Below are 21,572 nucleotides of genomic sequence, written 5' to 3'. Positions count from 1 at the left end.
ACTTACCATGTAAGGCTGGGCATGTTACCCTTGAGGTCTCTTCACCAACATTGCTGATCATTAATCCTTCTAACCTTGTGGAATCATGATGTAAATAACAAGCATGAACATAAGATGCATTCATGGGAATATATATGAGGGTGAGATTACAAGGAGTCAAACCTCAACTTCATTTTTAAATATCAGAATAACTATTTCTAAAAATACAACTACTATCTTCTAATATGACACTAAGTTTACAAAGTACTTTGACACAAGTTCTATTTCATCAATCATGGTGCTATTTATTCATACAATGAATAAATTTCTGTGCCTGTGGTCTTATTCATATTATAGATGTTAGAACAGGCTCAGAGAGGTTAAGTGGCTTGCCTAGGTCCCCTGGTTCTCCATGAGTCCTAACTCAAGTGTTTCCTAATCTCTGGTCCTTCCATCAAAACAGAACTATCCTGGTTTCTATCAATCCCTTATCATTTCCTAGTATAATAGACCAATTTCAACTGTGATGTTAATAACTGAAAGTGATTGTATACGTTCTGCTTCTCAAATAATAACAGCATTACAACCTAAACCTGTAGCATTTTTCAAATAACCAGTCAGATGAGAAGAGTAATGTGACAGGCAGATTGAAAAAGATTTGGTGTGATAGGAAAGGAGAGGACACAGGAGTTTGAAATCCTTCAAATCATACAGTACAATACTGCCTGACCACTCTACTTGAAACTTAAGATAAGGTAGAGATAGGGCAATACCTACTTTCTGCATGAGACCCAGGGGCTAGACTAGAGTGGAGTAAAAAGGTTGTCACCTCTACATGTGACAATGTGCTGTGACTCACTACCCCTATACCCTCTGTAGCTCCTATTATCTCATCAACCACATTTTCCAGGAGAGAAATGGTGCCCTCTCACACCCCACCCAACGTATTCCCTGAAGATGGTCTCTTTAGCTAGTGCAGGGCAGAGGATAAGGCAAAATTATTCAAGCAATAGTTTTATTCAAGCTAAAAGAAAATCCTTTGTCTCAAATAATCGTAAAAAATTGCCTCTTCTGTCTTGCTTTGGATTGATGGGAAAACTTTCTCCCTCTGCACAGGGAACAAATTTATTTACCATTCCTACCTTCCTACCCTGAAGCATATACTGCCACTTATGCTCCCCTGTCTCCATCTCTGAGTTACCAGCCTTCCTGACCTCTGGCAGCTCCAAGAAGAACACTCACTATATGCCACATAAAAGATGAAAGGTGAACCTAGGTGAATTTCAGAAAAATTCAGGTTAAACATGGAAATTCAGGAAAAATAGGAAATAGTGCTAACTTCCTCAGATTTAGTAGTCCATGTTAACTGAATTTACTAAATTATCCTTTAGGTCTCAAAGACATCAGTTATTTTCCAGATCTAAGATGTTATTCAGCAGTCTGTAATGCTTCCCAGCCTTCTTCTGGATAGGATAAGACACACAAATAAAATGACAGGCAATGTCTGGGTAGTCTTCTGCCATAAAAAGCAGGAGTTTATAATATCTGATATGGTCAGAAGTAACCAGCCCCAGGTTATTCAGGCCACTTCAGATCCACCTGCCCAGACATTGAGAGGTCTAAAGAAATCAATGTTGTGGTAACCAGCTAGGAATCTTAATCCCTGTAACCCATCACCTCTAAGTAAGGTGCTGTCTCATCTCACTCTGAACTCAGCCAACACATTCTGACCCATCAATCAAGACAGCCCTCCCTGCAAAGGAAAGCCCATTCTCTCTTCTACCCCACCTGTCAGCCCACCACTATCCCATGGGTATTCTCTCCTTCATTCTAAGGTGAACTATTCCTAGGACTAAAAGTGCCCAAGATCCTGTCTCAAAAGCCTAATCATCTTCAAAAACAAACATGAATTTCTCAAGGAAAGAACTGTCCTCAGCGCCTCCCTTTCCTCCACAGCATCATCCTATGCCCCACTGATCCAGAGCTAGAAGGGACCTTTCAATAGCAGAATGTGTGGCCTGTATGTAATCCACCTGCCTGAGTCACTGCCTGTGCTGGCCTAAAAATGCAAGTTTTCCTCCTGATTTACTAAATCAGAATCCCTGGAGTGAAGCATGAAATCTACATTTTAAATCTGTTCCAGGATGACTGTTCTGGGCTGTTCCACAACAGGGTTTGAGAGTTCCTTCTGGTTTAATGCAGCCCCCTTCCTTTACACAAAAGGAAAGTAGAGAACAGGAACAAGAGAAGTGAAATAAGCTTGTCCAAGGTCACACGGTGTTTAGGTGATCAGATCTGGACTGAATCCTGTCTTTCTCACTGACAAGCACAGAACCAGCTAGGAATGGCCTAAGATAGCAACAGGTCTACTAGCCCGCGGCTCCCGCTGCCCCTGCACTCACCCGCTTGTAGACGTCCTCCCGGCTGGCCTCATACTTCTGTTGCATGCGCTCCTCCAGGAAGTAGATGCGCAGCTTGAGGCTGAAGTTCTCCTTCTTCAGGTCATTGAGGTGCTGGGACAGAGTGCGATATCCATTAGACATGGTGGGCAACCCATGAGGAGGAGCATGCCCGATCACCCCCTCACCCCAGGAACATGGTGCAGCTGCACCACAGCATGAATGGAGCCGGCTGGGACGCTGCTGAGGTTGTGGGACCCCAAGGGAGGCCGGGGCTACGGCGACATGGCCCCGGACGCGGGCGCTTGCTCCAGGATTTGGGACTGGGTTCCCTGCTCTGGGTGCTGGAGCGCAATGCACTTTCCTTTTTTACCTCAGGGAGATATTTGCGGAATCCCTGACAGAGGAACATGCTGTGTGAACTCAGACACAAGTGGTGTAACCCGACTCCAGGCCAGGACTAGGCTGTCACCCTCCTGGAGCCTCCCAGGCCCAAGTGTAGGCAGTTAACAGTTTCCAGGAGAAAAGAGGGGCTGACCCCCAGATGCTTCCAGGAAATGGGAAGGGGGAGTAATTCAATGTGACTGTGGCGGAGGGCTTGCAAAGAAGAGAAGAAAATAAAAGGGTGTGGAGTGCTGGGGAGGGGCTACTTACTTTAAGCTCTTGGTGGCTGATTTGTACCAAAAAAATAAAATTAAAATAAAATAAAATAATTTAAAAAGAAAGTGTGGCCAGAAACAAGATTTCTATGGAGAAGAGCACATGTACACAAAATGGCCCACAAAAAGGTGACCACATTGCAAATATCCTTTTAGGTGCAATTTTTTTTTTAAAGATAGAGTGAGAGAGGGAGAGAGAGAATATTAATATTTATTTTTTAGTTTTTGGCGGACACAACATCTTTGTTTGTATGTGGTGCTGAGGATCGAACCGGGCTGCACGCATGCCAGCTGAGTGCGCTACTTGAGCCACATCCCCAGCCCATTAGGTGCAAATTTTAAAGGAGCTACAAACCAAAGGAGTCTCTAATTCCTTTAGGTGATCCAGAGCTCACCTCTGATCAGTTCCTTTCAGTTTTTCTCCTGATTTTCAATCCCTGAGCAGTTACATTAATAGCCTTTATTCCCTGCTTCTCCCACCTCCAGGCACCTCCAAAGAAAGTGAATCTTCTAGTTGAGTGGGATCTTTGCAAACTGTTTACTAGTTACAGGAGCTCACACAGAGAGAGGGTCAAGGACACCTCCCTCTAGGGAAGAAGGGATGGGGAGAAGAGAATGTAGGAGGAGCAGAGGGAGGGAGCCACTCTCCTGGAGCCTGTTGATTTCAGCCAGTCACTGGCTCTTAACTCAGGCAACTGCCAAGTGGAGCCAAGTACTCCTCACCAGATCCTGCTCATAAAGCAATTTAAGATCTTTGAGTGACAGCTGCAACATTAGCAGGAAGTATTATTTATGCCACATCACAGGGACATTGAAGGTGACTAGGAGACAACCTCACAGCACAAATATCAAACACAGGTTCTTTGTTCAATAATAATACATTTTTTAAAAATGAATATTAACATCCAAGTAAAGGAAACAAGTTTATGCATATGTCAACCACTCACTTTCCCAACCTACTTGCTTCTCATATTTTCAATTCTTTCTCAAACTTCCGTAAAATGATTCAAGTCTATATCTCCTGAGTACCCACCAGATTGATGAAGACAGTCTCAACCATCAAAGAGCTAGCTGATCAGTACATGTTAAGATATGCTTTACACTACAATTCTCCAAGACTGTGTTTTTCAAACTGCAATGCAGCGCGCGCACGCACACACGGGCGCACGCACACACACACTTAACTGAAATAAATATTTCACAAAGTAATTGTTACTATCATTATGCATGATATGCTCTAATATTTCTCTTCTTTTTCTCTTTCTGAGTGACCTGCTAAGTTGATTTCATGAGCAGCTGATAAATCTCAACCCGTACTTTAAAAAAAAAAAATCATTGACTTTATGGAAAAATAGAAGAAAGAATGATCAGTTCTTACTGAAGTGATACTAGGAAAAGCTTTGCTAGCACTTGAACTAGAACTTTGCTTTTGAAAGAAAAAGATTGAATGAATTAAGTGACCTCAGCAGGGCAGAATTAGAACTGTGCATTCTTCCAAATAGATTAGGATTATAAGTAGGCAACACATTTCTTCACGGAGAGTTGATAATTTAAGCCAAAATATTCCACCCTTTTGAAAAAACCTACACACTTAAAATTTATTTAACTATTTTCATTAAATCTGAAATTTTGGAATAAATTAATATGTTGGGCTTACAGACCATGAGGAGCAAAATCTAAATTAAAATTCAAAAAATACTTTTCTGAGGTTGTAGTGGTGCACCCTGTAGTCCCAGATACTTGGGAGATTGAGGCAGGAGGATCACTTAAGCCTAGGAGTTCAGCCTAGGCTGGACAACATAGTGGGACCCCATCTTAGATAAATAAATAAAATTTTAAAATACCTTCTCTGGTCCCAGTTCTGTAACTAACTGGGCTTAAGAGTGTACTTTTCTAGAGGCCCAGCTGTCTTTATATATAAAATGATATGGTTGGGAATGGAGTGATTTTTAAGGCCCTTTACTACTTTAAGTTCTTAGAGGGATAACCTATTATTATCACTTCCATTTTGTTCAAAGAAAGCCATGCTGCCAGACCCTAGATTAGTGTTTAATCAAGCTTTGGCTATCAATTTGGATTCTTTTATCATGTAAGAAAAAAATTAATAAAAGATTTTTGGGAAATAAAACTGTAAGAATTCAGGCTATTCTTATTCAACCTATATATTTCTGGACATCTATGCCTGTTTTCTCCTGTGCCTATTTCTCTGCTCCCTTTTCTGTGTGTATTTTTTTAGGGGGGCAGCCCCTTAAAATTGGTGCTTAAATGATAGTAAGTCCTTAGCCTTTTGCTTTTTTGTTGTTGTTTTGTTTTCACACTCTCTCCCTTAGAGATTTTATCCACTTTTAGTTCCATAACTTTTACCTCCCAAATAACTCCTAAATCTCCAATCAGCCTTCTGGATCTAGTCCTATACGTCCAACTCTTTGCTAGATAGCTCAACTTGAATGTCACATACTCAACACAAACTTCATAGCAAATACTTTTGTGGTAGTCCCTTTCTACTTCAGCCATCTCCATATTAGAGCCAAAATAATGTTTTCAAGACTCAAATATATCCTGCCATATCTCTTAATTAAAACTCTTCACAGTCATCTCATCACTTTTAGATTAAAGGGAAAATACCACCACATGTCTTTAAGACATTCACCTCTTTTTTTTTCCTTCAAATCCTGTTTCAAATTCCATCCAAATAAAACTTTGCCTCCTACTCTAGTTTCTTCCTCTCTTGAACACCTCCCTAAGGCAAAAATATTAACATCAGCAAGTGGTTCATGTGATGCCTTTTGATATTGCTTTTATTATCTTGGAAGGTTATTTATACTGTTTAGAGGTATTTAATTTTTCATGTGTTTGAACTCCCTACTAGTCAAAGCCACCCAAGGAAAGTGTCAATGATTACATGTCTTCATCTGTTCCTACAGCTTCCACAACACCCTAAAACCACATCTGCAGTAACAGTCACACCACTGTGCTGCCACACCCTGTTTAAAGTCACCTCAAAGATTTTAAAGATTGGCAAGGAGTATTTATACTCCTCAGTATTTATAAAGCACTCCCAAGTATTGTGGAATTGATGAATGGATAAGTATCCCATAAATATTATGTTTTGCCTGGATTATTCTTATAATGTAAAAAGTTTGTATTAATAGTTACAAAGAAAATACATTTGTGAAAATGGTAATTGTAGAAAAATGATGTTTTGTCACCTAAATTTCTCAGATTGTATGCCCACCCTCACCTTTTCCCTGAACTCCAATTTATACCTAACTTCTTAGTAGAAATCTCCATCTGAATATAGACATCTCATACTTGTGATATCTAAAATGGAATCCTCTTTCTTCCCAGCAAACATGATCTTCCCTCATTGGACCCTATTTCAGTTTGTATCAATTCAATGTTTATAGTTTTTATAGAGTTTATAGTTGTTTGGGCCAAATTCTTTTAAGTTTTCCTTGGCTCATTCTCTTTCTTATACATCACCTCATCTGTCTGAGTCTTATTGTTTCATATACAGTATGTTTGAGTACACACACACACACACACACACACACGTTCCATGTAGCACCACTGCCACTGGAATTTCTGCCACTATGCTCCAAGATGCCATCATCTTTACCCCAAATTATTTGAATAGCCTCCTCTACTGGTTCCCCTGCATCAACCCTAATTCCCCTACAGTCTATTCTGAACACAGAACCAGAGTAACTCATTTAAAATGTCAGGTTACTCATCCATGAGAAACCCCTGTTGTCTACCTCAGAGTAAAGGCTGATACTGGTTCATCAGCCCATAAGGCCCCAGGGCCCTGCATGATCAGGAGCCTCTCTCCTCATCTCAGATTCCCTCTTGTACTCTTCTTGTCACTCTCTCCCTATACATCCGGCTCCAGCCATAGTGGTTCCCCTGGCTCTTTCTCAAAAACTGTAAGCACCCTTCCTCCTCGGGGTCTCTGAGATAACTGATCCGTCTGCCTGCTATGCTCTTTCTTTAGAAAGCTACAGGATCTTCTTCCTCTCCTTCATCTTGGATCAAATGTCACCTTCTCTAGGCCCCAGTTCAATCCCCAATACTGCAATAAATAAATAAATAAACCACAAATGCTACCCTCTCAAATAGGTGACTTCCCTATTTAAAACTATAACCCACCCATGCTTCTTGTCAGCCTTCCATATCCCCCTTCATTATTTTTTTTAATTCTATAGTATCACCACCTTCTAAAATATTACATTTACTAGCTTTACATATCTTGTCTCCCCCTAGCATGTAAATGCCATGAGAGAGCTGAATTTGACCTATTTTTTCTCTATCACCAGTGCTAGGAATGGTGCCTGCTACACAATAGGTACTCAATAAATACTTGTTGAATAAAAGAATGCATGAAAATTAAACTGCTGATTTCTTTGTCCTCCCTGGATTTAATTATAATAAAACCCAATCTGAACACAAGATTAAGAAGACATTTTAGGATAAAGGGCATACCTAAAGACACTCCTCCTTTTAAAAGGGGTATTTTATAAACAAATTATTCTAACAAACTAATGTTAAAATGCAATGCAGAATCTGGTCTTTCTATAAGAGTTCTGGAAAAAATAGAGAATAATGTATTAAATTTGTAAGCAAAGGACAATACAAACTGTATAACACAGAAAAAACCATAACAATAGAAATTAGGAAAGAGAGATTGCCAGAGAAGATTCCATAGAAAATTGGTGTCTTATTGCCCATTAAAGGATTAAATCGGGTTTGGGTAATCTGGGGAGAGGTTATAAGCAATCCAGGTATGTAGAATATAAGTGAAGGTACAGAGGGCCAACTGGAGTGAAGCAAAGGGTACACACCATCTTGGAATAAGGGGCCAGAGACTACAGGGCGTGAAGAACTACATTGGGGAAATCTTGAAAGTCAGGGTGAAGAGCCTTGACTTTGCTCCTTGAGGCAGGTCCTGGTTCTCAATGTGGACAAAGTTATGGTTTAGATATGAGGTATCCCCAAAAAACTTATGTGTGAGAAAATGCAGGAATGTTCAGAGGTGAAGTGATAAGATTATGACAGCTGCCACCTAACTAGTGGGTTAACACACTGATATGGATTAACTGGGTGGTTAAGATGTGGCTAGAAGAAATAGCTCACTGGGGGCATGCCTACGGGGTTTATATTTTCTCTCTGGTAAACAGAGATGTCTCTCTGCTTTCTGGTTGATGGGAACTGAGCAGCTTTCTTCTGCCACACCTTCCAACCATGATGTTCTGCCTCATCTTGGGCCCCATGTTATGAAGTTGGCCAACCATGGTTTGACCCACTGAAGCCATGTGTCAAAATAAACTTTCCCTCTTCTAAATTGTTCTTGTCAGGTCTTTTGATCATAGCAATGCAAATCGTACTAAAACAGGTAAGGAGAAAGGCAGTGGGGGTAAGAAGAACTGGGAACTGCTTACAAGCAAGATTGTTCTGTTTCTTTGTTTACTGATTATGCTTTGTCTTATTACTTCGCTTTCTGTAGCTTTACCAAACAATACCACACATACTTGGACTGTACACTCAACCTACCAAATCAGGTCTCCCAGGCCAGTGTATTTTCAGAAGCTCCATATTATTTAGACAATAAAACACTGCAGGCTCTGGGACTTGTACAGTGTTTATACTTTTGTTTTTTCTCTCTCAGTAAATCTCATTTCTATACTTTTCTCTCAAAACGATTTTTTCAAACATGAATGGCTTGACCCTGCTCCTTTCTTAATTTCTTCTTTCTACCTCTTCCATAATGTATTAGCCAAGACTGGAAATAATACTGTAATAATGACTCCATCAATGCCAACAATAGTAGGAGGATTACAACCCAGCTGTTGTATGTCATGCTCCATTAACATCACCAACTGTCAAGTCAGCCTTTAAAAAACCCAACTCCACATTTGCTTAATCATATTCAGACCCCCCATATAGCTCTTATAATGGAATTGCTTGAAAACATATAAATCTCTTACCAATCTCCTAAAAATAAAGTTCCACTTCACTAGAAATGATTAATCACCATGATAGACACATTCTTTTCAAATATAATAAAACTTCCACAATTCAAACTCTGCTACTTTGATATCCGTGTTAATTCATATCTTTACGTTCCTTAAAAATAAAAATATTTAAAATAAGTTAATATAGTAAACAAGGAGCATGAGAGTAGTGTTTAAAGTAACCTCAACATTTTATTATACATTTACAAGTAGATAGCAATTGTGATCATATTATGCACATTTATCTAGGTGGGGTGGTATAGAATTGTGGAATGTGCAATAGCTTTTGAACCAAAGAGATCTAGGTTCAACTTCTGGTTCTGTTATTTTCTAATTGTGCAATTTGTGGACAATTACAGAATAATAGTTTATAGTAGGATTGCAATCAGGAGATTGGGATCTAGACAGGTCACCAAGAGGGTTGTAACTATATCTGTAATGCTGCTGTTTTGTTTTTCCACCTGAGACACACAGAGTGAAAAGAATGGTTGCTCATATTTAGATAATAGATACACTGACAAGTATTCATTATTATTTGTATATTCCTGACATTTGTGAAACAGCTCATAATTTTTTTGAGTAAACCAGAGAATGTTTTCATATTTATCATTATGAAAGGCATTTTGAAAATTAATGGCCATCTTTCATACTGTTCAGAATGTGTGGTACTAACATATCCTTAACTCAGTTGTCTGGCATGATAAAAAAAAAAGTGAGAATCAGTATATATTATACATTTTTTCCTGAAAGTAACAAAATAGCTCATAATTTTTCTTAAAAAATTAATTATTTTAAAGAGAATGAAATGAGGAATTTTTTAAGTAGACAGTTATCAACTAGATATAAGGATAAATTCTCTATAGTAGAGTTGAATGTACTGAATTTATTGCCAAATTCCTTTCATATATTTAAATATCAAATCTTTAGTAGGTACTTGCTTTAAAAAAAACTTTTTAAAAATTTTTATTTTTTAGTTGTAGTTGGATGCAATACCTTGATTTTATTTTCTTATTTTCATGTGGTGCTGAGGATCGAACCCAGGGCCTTACACATCCTAGGCGAGCTCTCTACCACTGAGCCAAAACCCTAGCCAGGTACTTACTTTTAAGAAAGAACAATATACCTGCCACAAAAGGGACTTAACTAAAACTGAAGAACCACTCGTCAGTGATATTGTTAAGAGTCTTCACATCTCAGCTAGAGAGAACTTTTAAGATCTTTGGCCATCCCGAGAATCTATGTTTGACACATACTTTCTCCTAGAAACAACTCTACCAAAGATGTTCTCTACTGAGAGAGCTATCCTTTTTTGAGTAGTCTCAGAATACCCATGAGCTCTCCTATAGCACTAAAAAGGTAATAAGAGTCTATCTACTCATACTGAGTGCTCTGATTGCCTTTTGCTACAAGAAGAGGTAAGTAAGTGTAAGGGATACCATATTTCCAAAACAAAAGCAGTAACCCAAAGATGATCTCCAATAGACTGTTTAAACTTTTAACTTTTCTTACTGTCTTATTTTCAAGATAGCTCTATAACAAAGGCTCACAAATGGCTAGGAAGTATTTTCTATATTTCAGAATCCAGTCAATATAACCTAGGAAGCCAATTTGTCTTGGATTGAGGGAGAGAGGCAGATAGGAAGAGTTGGGGCAGATGAAGGGATTTTATTCATAATGCAAATATGTATATATAATATACATATATGTAGAAATTCATAATACATATATGTATCTTAGAATTTCTACATTGTTCTGATAAAATCTGAATTGCAAGAGTACTTAATTTAATTCCTGGTTGTTTTTTAATGATTTAGACTTATATTATAAAATTAGCTGGATTCAATTATACTGTCTTTTCCACAACAACCACTGACATGAGATTTGATGATGTATACAACACTTCAACGTATATTATTTCATTGTACCTTCACTTTAATTTTTGGAGTACACAAATTAGATATCATTATCCCCATTTCCCTACTTAGGAAAAAGAGACATCAAGAGCCTTAGCTGACTTGCTCATGAAGAGGAAGAGTACAGACTACAACTTCCCAGTTGGACTCCATATTGCACACTCATCAGGGTTTCGGTCATGAGACTATATATCCCCTGTGAGCCTAAGATTGACCTGTGACTAAAACAGTATTTCCCCTTTTTTATGATTTAGATATGGAACGATCCCCCAGAAGCTCCTGTGTTAATGCAGAAATATCCAAAGATGAAACAATAAGATTATGAGAGATGTAACCTAATCAGACTATCCTAGTTTGGACTAACTGGGTGGTAACAGGCAGGTAGGATGTGGCTTGAAGAGGTGGAAGACATGCCTGGAGACATGCCTGGGAAGGATTCATCTTTCCTATGTCCACTTTCCCTTTCTCTCTCTCTCTTCCTCCCAGCCTGCATGAGGTGAGCAGCTTTCCTCTGTTCTACTCTTCTGCCATGATATTCTGCCTTACCTTGGCCCCCAGAGAAATGGAGTCAACTGACCATGGACTGCACCTCTGAAACTGTGAGCCCCAAATAAACTTCTCCTCCTCTAAGTTGTCTGGTCAGTGTTTTGGTCACAGTACTGGAAAGTTGACTAACATGCCCGTGTACCTCAGGTCTCCAACATCTTACCAAAAAGCATCCTGAACTGTAAATAATTATCCCTCTGTCCTTGGAGGACCTGACCATCTGAGCCTATATAAAAAATCACTTTCTCCACTTTCAAGATGAGTAAACCAAAGATGACCCTCAAAAGGTTAAACATAACAGTTACCATATGACCCAACAATTCCTCCTCTAGTTTCACACTCAGAAGAATTAAAGCTATATGACCCTATAACAACCTATACACAAATATTCATAGCAGAATTATTCTTGATAGACCCAAGTGAAAATATCCCAAGTGTCCTTGGGCTGATGAATGAATGCATAAAATTTAGTATATCCAAATGCTGGAATATTATCCAAATATAAGAAGGAATGAAGTACCCATACATGCTACAACATGGAGGAACCCTGAAAACACAATGGCATTTTATTATTAAAGTAAATGGGGGGCTGGGGATGTGGCTCAAGCGGTAGCGCGCTCGCCTGGCATGCGTGCGGCCCGGGTTCGATCCTCAGCACCACATACCAACAAAGATGTTGTGTCCGCCGAGAACTAAAAAATAAATATTAAAAATTCTCTCTCTCTCTCTCTCTCTCTCTCTCTCTCTCTCTCTCCTCTCTCACTCTCTCTAAAAAATAAATAAATAAAAAATAAAGTAAATGGGCACACTGCCTTGTGGAACTAATTAAACAAATAAAAATAAAATTTTAAAAAAGTAGAAGGGCACAAAAGGTCATATAGTATATAATCCTGTCTATATGAAATATTCAGAATACACAAATATATGGAGAGAGAAAGTAGATTTGTTGTTCCCAGGAGCTAAGCTAGAGAGAAGGAGAAATAGGGAGTGATTAATAATGGAATGAGGTTTCTTTCTGGAGGTGAAGAAAGTGTTCTGGATAAAGACACTGGTGATGATTGTACAACTCTGAATTACAGACTGTAGAAGGGTGAGTTGTGAGGGATATCAATTATATTTCAATAAAACTATTGTTTTTAAAAAAAAGAATCGAAAGCTAGGAGAAATAACTTCCTCAATCATTTTCCCTTTATAAAGGTTTTCTATAAAAAAGATTTAGTTGTACATTTAAATTCAATTCAACTTAGTTAAAGTTAAAGGCTTAGAATTGATCATGTCTAGTCTGGGTATGGTGGCGCATGCCTGAAATTCCAGCAGGTTGGGAGGCTGAGACAGGAGGATCAAGAGCAGCCTCGGCAACAGTGAGGCACTAAGCAACTCATTGAGACCCTGTCTCTAAATATAATTCAAAATAGGGCTGGGGATGTGGTTCAGTGGTTGAATGCCCCTAAGTTCAATCCTCAGTATGCCCCCCAAAAGAACTGATCATGTCTAAATATTTTGCATGTTAATCCTATTTAAATTGTGGGGCACTAACAGAAAGGCTACATGGAATATCCTCTTAATGGCCTTCAATAATGATTATTCATAGCTAAAGTTTTATTATAATTCCAGATAAAACAAATTCAAATATGTTATCCATTCAAATATATAATCTATTCTATATTTTGATACAAGGAAAACATTCCCATTAGGCTGTCCTAATGAATATTTATAACATTTGCATATCACATTCTAACAAGGAAAATGTAAATCAAAGTCATTCAACTCAGTCTTCCACTCATCAATTCTTTTACTCTAACACAGAGATTTCTGCTTACTGTTCCAGAAACCAACTACTGATACCTGCCTCAGAAAGACTGGGGATGCTACAAAGACTTCACTTTTTTTTTTCAGATTGCACAATAAACAAATTTATCTTTTAAAACTCTATTTCTGAAATTTCTACATAAGTTCTAAAGTTTCAGAGTCTTTTATATGCTAAACTATTAATACCATTTCATTTTCTCCCCTAAAACTCAGAGCACATCCTCTACACAGCTTTTTCTTAAAATAACTGGACTGATGACAGGAGAGCTAACAACAGGTTGATTAACAAACCCTATCTTAGACAGCTTTAGTATGAGCATAAAGGATGAGGGTTCAGATGATGTTCCTGCTGCCTCTCCCCACCACAGATAGACAACCACACCACCCCCAATCCTGGAATAGCAAGATGTCGTCATCAGCACCACACCAGAGCACTGTGAACTATATAAAAACAAAACAAAACAAATAACAACTTCCCTGACCACCAAAAATAGACAGCCCAGACAGAAATAGTGTGGCCAGAGACAACTAAATGAACTGCATGGTAGAAATGACATTTGAGCTGCAGCATTGCCTGGAGCTTCCATGGACTTTTAGGCTCCAAACTAGATTTTCCCTCACCTTAGCCCAACCAATACCTGCAGGAGATGATGTTTGTCCACCTGGTTCAACTCAGAAAGACTATCTGTTGAGCTACTAGAATTCAGGGGGAAATGCCAATCAATGGCCTCAACTTTTTTCTCAAGATTTTCAATAATCCTTTTTCAATCCTTCTCAAGACATGAAGGCAGTTTTGAAGGCATGACTAGGATCTGCTGTGGTCGTAAGAGCTAAGAGTTCACAGTGGTACATGAACTACCATAGACTGGTCAGCAGCAAAACACTAACCGAAAGTAGAGGGTGAGTTGAGAGAGACACCGCCAATATGATCCCAAATCAACACTCTAGTGCTCCAGCCATGACAAAAATCTTCTTATTTCTGAACTATTTTTCTGCTGCCTCTAGGACTTTGCAGGGGTAGCAGCATTAGCATGCAATGTCCCTCCTCTTTACTCCTCATTCAGCTCAGATGTTAAGTAATTAACTTAGATATTAAAGAAGGCTACTGGACCCTAAGGCTAGACAAGGGTCTCCTCCTGAGTGCTTTCACAGCATTATGCACCTATTCTTATTGTGGTTTTTACCACAATCTATTAGGATTATCTAATATTGGCTGTCTCCCCAAATACACTTAGAGCTCCTGAAGAGCAGGAAAGATCTTTACTTTTCTCCCCAAAATGAAAATCACTTCATTGATTTATTGGTTTGTACTGTTGTTTTAATGATCATAAAAATACTGTGTTTGTTCCAGCTGTTCTCTTTTCTCCCAATGAATGGCATAAATTAGCAGTTGCTCAAGCAATTTGATGATGTCAAGAAAGCTTGACACGGCAAAGTACAACAACAACAAAAAGAAAAGAAAAGAAAAGAAAGGGAGGCAGGTAATGTTAACTATGTACCCCGAACTCTGCTAATCATTATAGTTAGTAGTGAAAAGACATTGTGTATCTGATATTATGGAGCTCAGATTCTAACAGGAAAGATTAACTATAGCATTTATACTATTAAACCATAGATAATTCATAGTATTAAAAGGAAAGTTCAAGGTACTCTGGAAATTTACAGCAGAGTAACAACTAAGTTTCAGATAGGTATGGGGAGATAACTTGGTGGTAGGTCATCCTTGGCCTTCACTGATTCCTTCACACCCAAATCAATAACTTAGTTCTGTCAATTATGCCTTTGAAATCTCTCTTTCATCTGTTCATTTATCTCATTCCTCTGCTGGCATCATCATCAACTTTTGCCTTGGATGTTGAGCCTCCTAACCATTCTCTCTGCCTCAAGGCTTTAGTCCTCCTATCCAGAGTCCATGCAGAAGCCAAAGAGACCTTTCTAAAAAGCAAATATGATTATGTTGACTGCCTGTTTAAAACCTTTAAGTACTTCCCATTGAGCCTGAATAAAATGTAAAGCCTTTACAGAACTTATAAGGCCACATGTACTGGCTTCTCTCTCTTATCCTCTCTCTCTTATTCTCCAGTCTTAATTTTTTTTTCCACATTGCTTGTCTCCCATGTTCTAAGGATATTGACTAATTATAGTTCTTTCTCTCATATGCATCTTGATTCATATTGTTTCTTCTACATGGAACATTGCTTATTCTCGCTCTCCCATCCCATGTTAGTGGTTTATTCTTCTTCCTGTTAAAGTAAATCAACTTTTCAAATTGAGTATTATTTAAAAAAAAAAAAAAAGCAGAGAAAGATATTCCTGGACTGACTCATACCACAATGCCTCATCACCTGGGGCCCAAGAACTGGCAGAATATGCAAATTTCTCAACCTCTCTAAAGAAAATGAAATCCACCAATATGTTATTAGAAAGCCCTTACACTAAGAAGTTAATAAACTCAGGATCAGATCACCCAAGATTCAGTGTCTTGTTATTCCATATGTCCAACCACACAAATGTCAGCTTTGCCCTAGGGAAACAACATACTAAAAAAAATAATAATAATAAGGAAGAGACTATAGAATATGCTAAACTTTTGTCCAAGAGAATGGAAGAGGTAAAAAAAAATCAGGAATACATTGCCAAGCCAAGCCCTCTCTGAGAGCATCTAAGTCTAAAAGTCAGAATCTAATCAAAACCAATAATTTTTAAGAGTTGGGGCTGGGGTTATGGCTCCGCAGTAGAGTACCCACCTCTCATGTGCATGGCCCTGGGTTTGATCCTTAGCAACACATAAAAATTAATAAATAAATAAATAAAGTAAAGGTGTTGTGTCCAACTATAACTACAAAAAATAAATTAAAAAAAAAGAGTAACATATAAGATCAGGCCAAAAAAAAGAAAGAAAGAAAACAATGCTGGATAACATTCACCCTTAAACACACATCACTGCATACATTCACACCTGATCACTGTGGGATTAACAGCCAGGACAGGGGCTGACATGTAGCACATACTCACATACTGAGTGGATAAATGAGTTAACCCATAAATGTATAAGGGAATCAGCTGTCCACAGAGAAACATAATAAAACTATGACTAAGAGGTCAGACTTTGTAATCAGTATACTTATATTCATATTCAGCTCCAGTACTTCCTAGTCATTTCCTATCTTCAGTGAATCTTTGTGTCCAAGTGAAGATAATGATAGTAACAACTTTAAAGGCCTGTTAGGAGAACCCAATAAGATAATGCAAGGCAAATGCATCCATAGAGGTGGACACATGGTAAGCACTCAATAGATATTAATTAGTATCCTTTTTATTGTTATTTTTAAATTTTATTATTGGAATAGAAATTATGATAACAACGGAAATTCCACAGGGTCCACAGGAAGGAAGATAGGGCTTTTTTAAATATTTTTTTTAGTTGTAGTTGGACACAATACCTTTATTTTATTTATTTACTTTTATGTGGTGCTGAGGATCGAACCCAGAGCCTCGCATGCACTTTACCACTAAGCCATATCTCCAGCCCCAATAGAGCTCTCTTCATATGGTGAAGAAAAGAAATGAGGACAGAGTAATGAGATTAAATTTACAAAAATGAAGAATTATTCTAATTTAAAGCCTTATTCGCTGTGGAAGTGGTTGCTCTCTTTTCTGTGTTGCTAGCCATACCTTACACAAATTGTTCAATTTTTATGATTTATTCTTTTTGATAAATTTACTTTATTAATTTTACAACCAAATGTGAGCTAATATGTGTGTTTCTATATGCATGTATATACATACACAAAAAACTAGAGAAATGTTTTGTCCTGATAGTTAGGACAAAAAAAAATGGTCTTAAAGACATATTTTCATTCATCAATTATTCCAATCTTGAAATATCTCATCCTCTGCTGCTTTAAAATTGTTTAAATAAAATATTTTATAATTTAAATTTCTGATGCCACTCATCAGGTTTTATACTCTGTGAATGGTAACTTGCATATGTCTCAGTCATTCCTGTAGTACTTAAGGAAAAACATGGTTGATGTGTTACCTATCTCTGGCAATGTTGCTCAGGAAACAAATGTCACTAAAGTTCTGTAGAAGGCCTTTGAGGAGTCATGTTTAACAGGGAGAAGCGCTATGCTTATGAACACGGAAAGTTTAGAATCTCCCTCCTTCTCATCTAATAACTTTATGAGTATCTTAGGACACAAGTGGAAACAAAACTAGTATGCTTGGGACACTGTGGTTACAGAAATATAAATGCCATTTTTAAAATTAAAATGCAGTTCACTGGTAGCATTCATTTCCAAGACTATAATTACAGAGAAACACTCAAAAACACTGAAACTGCAGAACATAAAGGCAGCACTGACATGACCCAGATTCACCTAATTAGCAAAGCATATCCAGACTCTGATAAATCAGCGTTCCATAAAGGTAAAAAGTTTAAAAGCCTCTCCATTTTAGCACTTTTTTCTTCTTTCTCCCCCCACCCAAGACCCAAGTGGAAAAGTTTGCCAGGTTGGGTGGGATCTCAACAGGCTGACTCACTGTGGTTAGATTGAGACTACCAGGGAAAGCTGGCTTCAGTCTACAGTTAGAATGCTACAGCTGGTTTGACTAGCATTTTCATGTTAAAGACAACATTATTAGAAAATGTGTAAACAGAATGGAGCAGTGGAGGCCTCCTCTTGATTTAACAAAGACCCCTACCCTTCAGGGCTCTTCTGTGGCTTCTGCCATAAACCAAAACTGCACACATTCCACCAATGGAACCTCTCCTTCCCCAGATGATCCTCTCATTTCCCCAAGAACCTTGAAATCATTGGAGTTATCCTGGCTTCTCCACTTTATAAATTAGGGCAAGTTATTTGATCCTTGTTCTCTTTATAGTTTAATGGATGTCATAATAATAACAATCTTATAGAAAGATGAACTCAAAATTTGCTGAAATAAAATAAATATTTAGAAAAGTGTCTGGTGTACAAAATCACTCAATAAACAGTGTTTATTATTATTAGCTACTATTATGATCCTCTTAATAAGTTCTGTGAAATATTATTTCAAGAAGTCTACATTTTTTCCTTCCTTTACATTTCTAATATGACCAGTTTAAACTGAAATAAATGTACATTTCTTGGTTTTCCATTCTACCACCAATACCCACTTTAGAACCATTCACTTATTGTGAATACCAAGTAGTGGCAAGAGAAATACAAATCCAGTGGAATACCCAATCTTCAGAACTTTTCCATAAGTTTAATTGATGAACATTTACTGAGTGCTTATTACATACTAAATTATGCCAGATTCTAGAGAATAGAAAATAATAAGCAAGAGGTGTTCTCTGTCCTCAAGAAGCTTATAGTCTGGGTATATATTCTATCATTAGAGTGTTACAGAAAGCATCCTAAAAAAAGCAGGGGACACTACAGCTGAAACTCAAAGAGTGAGAAGGCTTTAACGAGGGGAAGTATGAGAGAAGGTTTTCCAGTAGTAACAAAGACATGGAAGTATAAAACAGCTTTGAATTACAAGTAGGTCAGAATAATGGAGTAATTAATGGAGTTTTCTGTGAGAGAGAAAACTGAGCGCTAAAAGTGGATTTACAGTTTACCTAGAGAACTCTGGTGGAATTCTCATCTACATCACTCTCCATAGAAGGAGCTTACGATTCCTTTTCCAGATGAGCCAACACCTTCATTAGTACCATACTTCACCAAGTGAGCTCCCCACTGCCTCAAAAAACTCACTATTTTAGGTCGAACAAGGGACAGGTATTATTTTCAGGCTCTTGTCATGAAATATCAGACAAATTTCTTTGTTATTCTTTGTGCCTGTAGTTCCTTGTTTGTAAATGGGAATAATTGTAATGCCTTTTCCACAGAGTTATTGTAAATATTAAATGAAGTAACACTATCACATACTTAGAACACTACTTGACATGTAGAAAGTGATCACTAGATGCAGGAGCTGGGATGGGTGCTATGACCATTCCTTAGCATACAAGGATTTTTTTTCTCAACTACTGACCATGTCCATTTGTATATAAAAATTAATTCTTTTTTTATAGTCCTGGGGTTGAGCTCAGTAGAGCTCTCTACCACTGAGCTATGGCCCCAGCCTTTTTTTTTTTTTTTTTTTTTTTTTGAGACAGGGTTTCACTAAGTTACTGAGTTGCCCTCAAATTTGCAATCCTCTTGCCTCAGCCTCCCAAGTCGCTGGTAATAAAGACAAGCACCACTATATTCAACTTTAAAATTTATATCTGACCTAATAATCTGTCAGGATTGATGACTGTGATATATAATAAACTCTAGAACTCAGAAAAAGTCACTGTTTCTGTGAGCCCTGGTTCTATTTTGGAAAATGAGGACAATGATGCTTGTTTCAAGTCTTATAAAGACAAACTAAGGCAACTTAAGCACATAACCCACTGATCTAATATACAGATCTGGAAAGAAAAGAGATCCCTTTATCAGTGCAAACTCTTTATAACAAAGCTGACAAGGCTTTAAAATTAATTAAATCACTCACACATTCAAAGACACAAATGAAGGCTATATACTAAGTGATGCTCTCCTTTCATCCTGTGAAACAACATCTATTGGTCTCAACCTGACAAACAGAGCTGGGAGTTACAATTTAACTGACACCTAGAAAGGTGAATCAAAGCAGGGCCCAAGGCATTGCTCTTCTTTCCCTCCCCATTATTCTTCACCCCAGTCCTGCTGTTCACTGAGGGTAGAGAAGGAAAGAGAAATCATCATATCTTCAAAGTTTTGCCCTTCTTATCCCTTTCCCCTGCATTGACATAACTGTCCCTTATCATTTTCGCTTGTTAACTGATCAATTATCTTTTGGTTACATAATGTATCCGTTTTTTCACTTTTAGTCTATAACTTTTACTCTGGAATCAAAGGCATTTTCCCAAATTTCCTAAAGCAGCAAGTATTTTAGAAACAATCAACTTACTGATGCATTAATTTTTTACTTCTCTCCTTGTTTAAGCTCTCCTTTCTTATCTCCATATAATCCAGTCTCTCATTGGCTCACTCACAAGTATATCTCTTTCTTCTCCAAAAATGTTCTCACTGTCTAGAGTATTGCACTTTCTCTCTCTCTGACTAGCAAAATATAACACAATTTTGGAAACCTCTTTCATTGTATAGCCATAAGAGATAATCACTGGTAGAAGGCCCTTCACCATTCCTTTAATAAAATTAGATATGTTCTCCCAAATTTCAGAGTACAGTGTTCTTATCTCCATGACAGCACCTTTAAGTAACATAATGTCTGAAATTCCTAATAAACAGTACCTATTTGAAGAGCAGGAACAATTTCTTAAAGTGATCAAACATTTGTTGCATGGATAGATTAAATAAGAATAGATGAAATACAGATTCCTGGCTGCTCATCTCAGATTGCATTCCTTTGACATCTTCTTCAAGCTGTGGAGGAATTAACCCTTTTCTGACACAAAACCTTTAACATGTTACTTCCTGTTTTACAGTACAATCACCCATCCTTTATCCCAAGACTCCAGAATGCACAGTTAAAATCTTACAAAAAAATGTCATAGTGTTCTGTCACTTTAAGGATGGAACATTGTAATGTAACCTGACCCTTCCTATATTTTTTTCTAACTAAGGTTTCCTCCAATTTTCAAGTCCTCTCATGCAGGTACTAATCTACTAAATGAATGAATATAAGAATGAACACATACATGAGCACAACACAGCATGGTGGACTGGCAATGAGTTTCTGACAAAGAAGTGTTTTAGTCTCGTTTTTTACTTATTACTTGATGTACAGAGGAGAGAGATTTAACTATCTCTTATTGGCCTTTTCTCTGCATCCTAACTTGGTTTCTGTCAGTGATTCCCCAAATTAAGAAATAAGGACAAATCCATGATATTAGATCTGAACTCTAAGAGAAAAGGACTCAGGACTTTATATCTGAAAGTCAGCTAAGCCCTGCTCAGCCCCACAGCATCCAGCCATTCAAACTTTCAGTGGAGGCAACACCCATCATGTCTGTGTTCCCAGTCACTTCTCAGCCACAAGGAACACATGGGAAGACTGCCTATCAAGGCTCCCCAAACAAGGAGCTCTCAGCCCTTCTGCAGTAGCAGATCCAAAAGGTGGGGGAAAAGGAGGGGCCTGAGTTACTACCCCACTCCCACAACCAGACACACAGCTTTCAGAGGCCCAGTCTTTAAAGTCACTTAATATTCCTGAGAATTCTTTGATTTTTAAAAA

The 21,572-nt window shown here is 37.9% G+C and overlaps 1 protein-coding gene across 1 annotated transcript in view; it reads right to left on the bottom strand.

The window, feature by feature from the left end:
• LOC308656940 (myomegalin-like) overlaps positions 1 to 2,736 on the bottom strand; it is a 151,225-nt gene extending 148,489 nt beyond the window's left edge. The window contains 1 exon segment of the mRNA XM_081308319.1: positions 2,382 to 2,736. Within this exon segment, the coding sequence (XP_081164445.1) occupies positions 2,382 to 2,522 (141 nt within the window). The 5' untranslated portion in view covers positions 2,523 to 2,736.
• Between the last annotated feature and the right edge of the window lie 18,836 nt (positions 2,737 to 21,572).

Source organism: Spermophilus citellus (genome assembly GCF_964194105.1).
Source record: "Spermophilus citellus genome assembly, chromosome: 9".
In the NCBI taxonomy this organism is placed as follows: Eukaryota; Metazoa; Chordata; class Mammalia; order Rodentia; family Sciuridae; genus Spermophilus; species Spermophilus citellus.
This window is presented reverse-complemented; position numbering and strand designations above follow the sequence as displayed.